A 6,528-nucleotide genomic window follows, 5' to 3' on the forward strand; every position below is an offset into this window, starting at 1 on the left:
AACACTGACAGTCAGTCCTATGTTTCTCTCGAGTGTTCTCTCCATTTCTCCATGACTGTTTCAAAATTTCTACACTCCTGTCAAATTCCCAAACCACCCTCCAGCACCTCATTTCTCAGCATATGATATAATCTCCCATTTCACAAAGAAAATAAGGTCACTGGAAACTCCCACAACTCGCACTACCAAATCTGCCAATTTACTTGCATTCCTATACATTCTCTCCTCCCACCAAATGTTCACCCTTCTTCTTGTATTTGTGCCCATACTCTCCTGTCTCCCCAGGAATCTAGATACTCTTTTATTCCCTCTTAGACTTTCGGCCTCTTCCTTTCAACTGGATCTGTCTTGAAACTATTTAAACATGCTTAAGTCTAGCCAATCATTTTGTCAATCCATTCATTCAAACATTTTATTAAGCCTACGATGTATCAGGCAGTAAAATGAGAGAAACAGTGTGTTGGTATACTGATGAGAAAGATCCAGTAGAGAGGGAAAAATTAATGATGCAGAAGAGAGAACAACTGCTAGACAATGTCCCTGAGTAGGCAAAAGAGAACTGGATCTAGTGCACAAGAGAAAAGTTGGCTTATATCGGGAGCAGACAATTTATTAATAGCAACAGGGGAGAAAGCAAAGTATGTGAGCAGAGGCAGTTAGATGGGTGGAGATGGCAGTGCGAGCTTGTGGAAGTTGCCTTGTGATTGTTTCTATTTACCAGTGAAACAGGAATACTGACACCAACTCAGAATGAGGATGGGCAGAAGTATTAGAAGTTGAAGAGAAAAGGAAAAGTATAAAAATGTGTTTTAGGAGAGTAGAGTTGTGAAAGAAGTGGGGAAATGCATTGTGACTGCCTAGCAGAATTAAGGGCTCACTCAAGATTAGTAACCCTAAATTAAAGTGAACATTGTTTTTCTATTCTTTTCCAGCTGCAAAGAACTGTGCAGGTATAAGTGTAGAGTAAGTAAAAACTGGTTTAAATTTGGGTTAGGTTTTGCCCAGCAAGTATAATGAAGAGAGTATAGGACAAGGCAGTTGAAGATGAATATAAAGAAGTATTACAGTGACTAACCTTGGGATTTAAAATTGTGAGGATAGAACTCAGGAACTAGGAAGGGTACAGATAAGAGTTAGGGGAAAGGTAATAGAATTAAAGGATTGCAAGTCCAGATAGGGTCAAAGGATTGTTTGAGTCTGGATATTAGAAGAAGGAAGCCAAAAAAATATATATTGGTGGTCGGAGCAGGATGACTGAAGAAAGATCACTAGAGAGGAGGTCAAGGAAATGTGAGGTCATCCAGATGATATTGGAAGAATCATCCAGATGCATATTTAAATCACCAAGAACCATGACAAAAATGACATGGAGTTATGTTGGAGAGTGACAATGTGGCAGGAATTTTAATTTAGGGTTTAGAAGTTGATAATAACAAGGAGGGAATAGTAGGTTGTAGAGTCTGATAATATAAGATTTGAAATGAAGGAGGAGAAATGTGGGAAGAAGGGAGAAAATGACAGTGAAGAGCAAAGAGAATGCCTGGCCCGCTCCCAGAGCCAAGGGAATGAGACTGTGGGAAAGAAAATATCTATCATTAAGAGGAAGCAGTGTCCTTAGGGGAGAGTTGGATTTCAACTAGAATAAGGTGAAAAGTAAAAGAAACATTCAGAGAAGAGTTAAAAATTCCTCATCTGTCTCTAGCTATTGTCCTCTCTCAAACTTCTGGAATGAGCTGTCTATACTCTGCTTCTTTACCTCTCTTTTAGACTACAATCACTACACTGGACTCTAGAACTTACTCCCAGCTCCCCACCAAAACTGTTGTTGCCAAGGCCATGAATAACTGCTATATCATGGAATCTACTAGACAAATTTTTAGGCTTTATGTTATTAATTCACTTAACAGGATCTGCCACTATCATGCATTTTCTTCTCTTAGCCTCCTTTACTCCACATTCTCCTGATATTCTTCCATCTCTCTGGCTATATTTATTTGTTTCCCTGGCCTCTACCCATCACTTAACATTGGCATTCCTTCATGCACTCAATTTCACCTACCAGTTTAAATTACCATCTACTTGAAGAAAACACCTCAATTTCACCTACCAGTTTAAATTACCATCTACTTGAAGAAAACACTAAATCGACACCTCAAGCCTAGTCTTGTTACACACACACACACACACACACACACACACACACACACCCTCAAAGACAGTTTTACTTAACTTCTCAAATTCAACATGTCCAAAAATCAAATAAAACTCCCCCCGCTCCACAAATCTGTTTTTCCTCTTGAGCTATATTCTGGTAAATGGTATCACCATTTACAGTTGTTCAAACCAGAAAGGAAACACCTGTGATTCCTCATTCCCTTTCGTTTCCACATACAAACAACCACCAGTCCTACCAATTCTAATTCTTAAATTTCTTTTGAATCTATTTCTTCTTTTCAATTCCATTGTCACTAACTCAGTCCAGGCTACCATCTTCTCAGATCTAGGATCAAAAACATCAAAAACTACTGAAAAAAGTAGCCAGAAGATCTTTTAAAACTAAATATATGATCATGTCATTTTCTTGCTTAAAATCTCTCAAAGGTTTCCCAATAGCCTTAAGTTAAAGCTCCAAATTCTAAACGTGACTTACAAGGTCCTCTTCCGCAACTTGGTTGCTATCTACCTCTTTGTTCTCATCTCAAACCTCTCTCCCTCTCCCGCTTCTGTTTGTTACCGCTGCAGTGATCAGAGTTCCAGTAACACACAGGCCTCGGCTCTTATCACTGATGAAGAAATGAATTTCTACTCAATAACAATTATAAGAAGTATTATTTATTAAAGGCACGTTTTGAGGTAGAAGATGGGTCCAGCCTAAAACTGGCTAACCACGTGGAAATGAGGATATGTACTCAGATGGGGGGCGGGCAGGGGTTACAGCCAGGGAAGATAGAGAGCTGTAACTCTGGGGGAGGGAGAGGTCTGCGTTATATTTAGGACTGTGATGGGTGGTTACAAAGGCGTTCTTAAGTGACTGGCACATGAGGCCATTTTGATTGACATTTGGCTGTTATATAACACTTTGCCTAATTATAACAGAAGTCAGTCTGTTATAAATTAGATTCATGAACTTCCAGGCATAAGCTTGGTATTATAATGATGGTATAATGAGGCTGAGGTTGTGGGCAGGTTAGGGTAGTACCTTCTGCGCATGTGTCTGTGGCTGAATTAAACCAGCTACAGATTATGGCCTTCCTATCCTTTGTCTCTGGGGATGCAGGAGGGATTCTCTAACTACCAATAGGGTGTTCTTTGGGCAGTCTCCAGGCTTTGATCCCCTGTTGCTCATGTCTGACCAGCTACCTAACATGCTCACTCATTTACTCAACAAACATTTACTGAGTGCCTACAATGTATCATACATTGTGCTAACCACTTGTGATACAATGATGAATAAGCCAGACTTGGTCCATGGTCCATGCCACACCAGCCTTCTTTCAAGTTCCTCAAATACACTACTTTCTAAACTTTAAGATGTTCCAAAGCCTGCTTCGTATGTTCAGAATCTGCCACTCATCTTGGTAGTATTCATCTTGCTAGCTCTTCTTTACTCTTCAAATCTTAGATTTAATGTGATTTCCTCAGGAAGACAAGTTTTCTCTGTCACTTCAGATTTTGTCAAAAAGCTACAGTACCCTGACTTTTGACTTTATAATTATTAGTAAACTTAAAATTATTTTTTTATATTGGTTTTTTTTACTAGACATTATAATCTCAATGAGGGCAGAGACCACAGCTATCTTATATTGTTGACTTGTCATACTGACTTTGCAAGTACCTTTTCTTTCACAGAAAAAAAAAATAGTTGCAATTTTAAGGATATTACCTTTCTTGAGTGGTTTGTTGTACCATCTATCTTTTTTGATATCTGGGATGGTAATCCTTACTGATGGATTCTCAACTAGGATTTTATGCAACAGAGCTGAAAACAAAACATTAAGACATTTACAAAAGTCATGAAGATTGGAAAAGCCTAGTTTGTGGTACAGAACACATTCTCTCTTGGTCTCCTTATGTCCAAATATTATTTCTAGGGAAGAAAAAGAATAAAGCCACTAAATTATCGCTTTACTTTCATGCAATTATTTTTTGCTTAAAATAGTCTTCCTAGATTTGATTCTCAGTTATTTGCAAATAAGTAGCATAGAGCTAGATGGAAATGTTTCTCCACAAATAACATTAAAAAAAAATACAAAAACCCTCATCCATTTTCAGTACCAAATTTCATTGTTCACAAGTCCTCATTCACAGTTTTACAAGGAAAATTTACTTTCCGGCATCCTAAGGTATCTTAATTATCTTGATAAAGAATTAATACATCTCCCACTATCAAAATCAGTTTCTAATGAAAGGTTTAAATGAAAAAATTAAGTCATAAAAAGACAAATGAAAATATAGAGAATTTTTATCTAATGTTAAGAGGTAGAAAAGACCTTTCCGAATATGACAATACAGTCAGGAATCACAAAGGACAAGATGATAGATTTAAATAAATAAAAATATAAAACTTTGGCATGTCAAATAGCATAAACAAAATAAAAATACATGACAAATTGCTGAAAAATATTTTAACAAACGCAAAGATCAAATGAAATTATGTTTAAAAAACTAATAAGTATGTAATGGACATATAACCACTGATGCCAAATTTAAAATAAAACCATAAAACAGTAAATATACTTTTTATAGGCCTATTAGGTTAGTCAAATATTTTTTAAATGTAAATTAATGCGATTGTGATAAAATGGTACAGGCTTTCTGAAAAGCAATTTGGCAGTTACCCATAAAAATTAAAAACTGCATACATCCTTGACCCTGCAATTCCACTTCCGGGGTTTTATTTCAATTAAATATTTTAAAGGTATGTACAAAGATTAAGTTATATGGATGATCATCATATCTCTTTCGTAACAATGAAAAATTAGAAAAAAATCTAAATCTCTAAAAAAGTGAATTGGATGAGTATAGTAAGGCATATCCATATAACAGAATACCTTCACAGCCTTTGAAAACAATGATGTAGACCTGCAACTACAGTCCTGGAAAAAAGCTCACAAAGCATTAACACACACAAAAAAACAGGTTACAAAATAGCATGTGTAGTATGATCTTATTTTTTTGTAAAAACACAAATACTTATAAATAGTATACATATATAACAAATATATATAACAGAGTTACATATTTTCACGACAAAGTATAGAAGCACATATCAAAATATCAAAAGCTATTTCTGAGTGCTGGTATTACAGAATCGGTTTTTTGTTTTTAATTTTTTACTTAAAAACCTATCTGCAAGGTTCATGGATTATTTACATGATCATTTAAAAGTTAAAAAAAACTATAAGAAAAAAAATCAAATAGCACTAGGATTCATTATCCAAGAAATCAGTATTTTCAATCAAGATAACCCAGTTACCTAGAGGAGCAGAATCAATTTTTTTCCAAGGGTTGAGGTATGTTTTTTTTTCTTTCCAATCGGAATATTCCTGACAACTGTCACTGGGCTGGTCCCATGGCAATTCTATAAAAGAAACAAGGGTAAGCTTTCTGAGTGTTCTCATTATTATATGGTAAAGATTTTAAGTGAAAATAATCAACAATACAAATCCATTTCCTCGAAATTAATTCAATATGGTTTTTTCTTTTTAAATTATTTTTTTAGTTTCAAGTATATAGTACATTAGTTAGACATCTATATAGTTCATAAAACGATCCCCCCAATTGCACCTTCCTTCCCCTGACCCTCCACCTAGTCAGTGTATTGATGCTAACTGCATTCTCTATGCTGGGCTCCCCATTCCCATGACCATCCATCAGCTACTAATTTGTACTTCTTTAGCCCTTCACCCCAATCTCCCAACCCCCTCAACCCCCCCCATATGACACGTAATTGTCCAATATATTTGTGAGTCTGTTTTTGATTAGTTTGTTCTTTTTATTCCTTAGATTCCGCATATAAGTGTGAAATCATATAGTGTTTATCTTTCTCTAACTTAAATACTTTCTAGGTCTATGAAAGCAGTATGTTTTTCTATCCCCTTCCTTTTCATATGTAGGAGTCTTGTTTTCTTACCTTTTCAGCCACTCTATCTTTTGGTTGGAGAACTTAATTCTTTTCCATTTGAAGTACTTATTGATAGGAATGTAGTTGTTACCATTCTTTATTCCTGTTTTTCATACGTTTTTTCTTCTTAAAGAAGTCCCTCCAACATTTGCTGCAATACTGGCTTAGTGTTGATAAATTCCTTCATCTTATTTTTATCTGGAAAGCTCTTTATCTGTCCTTCAACTCCAAATGACAGCTTTGCTGGATTAATTATTCTTGGTTGTAGATCCTGGGTCTTCATTCTATCAAATATTTTTTGCCAAGCCCTTCGGTCCTGCATAGTTTCTTTTGAGAAATCAGCTGCCAGTCTTATGGGTGTTCCCTTATAAGTAACAATCTATTTTTCTCTTGCTTTGTTTTTT

General features: G+C 35.8%; 1 protein-coding gene across 1 annotated transcript in view; it reads right to left on the minus strand.

Moving 5' to 3' along the window:
- The window catches only part of CHEK1 (checkpoint kinase 1), a 40,195-nt gene that overhangs the window by 22,764 nt on the left and 10,903 nt on the right, over positions 1-6,528 (minus strand). Inside the window, exons 7-8 of the mRNA XM_011367121.2 lie at positions 5,477-5,581; positions 3,884-3,979 (exon numbers count right to left, since the gene is read on the minus strand). Of these exons, the coding sequence (XP_011365423.1) occupies positions 3,884-3,979; positions 5,477-5,581 (201 nt within the window). The remainder of the gene's footprint in view (positions 1-3,883; positions 3,980-5,476; positions 5,582-6,528) is intronic.

The sequence above is a fragment of the Pteropus vampyrus genome, unplaced genomic scaffold (genome assembly GCF_000151845.1).
Source record: "Pteropus vampyrus isolate Shadow unplaced genomic scaffold, Pvam_2.0 Scaffold130, whole genome shotgun sequence".
Classification (NCBI taxonomy): domain Eukaryota; kingdom Metazoa; phylum Chordata; class Mammalia; order Chiroptera; family Pteropodidae; genus Pteropus; species Pteropus vampyrus.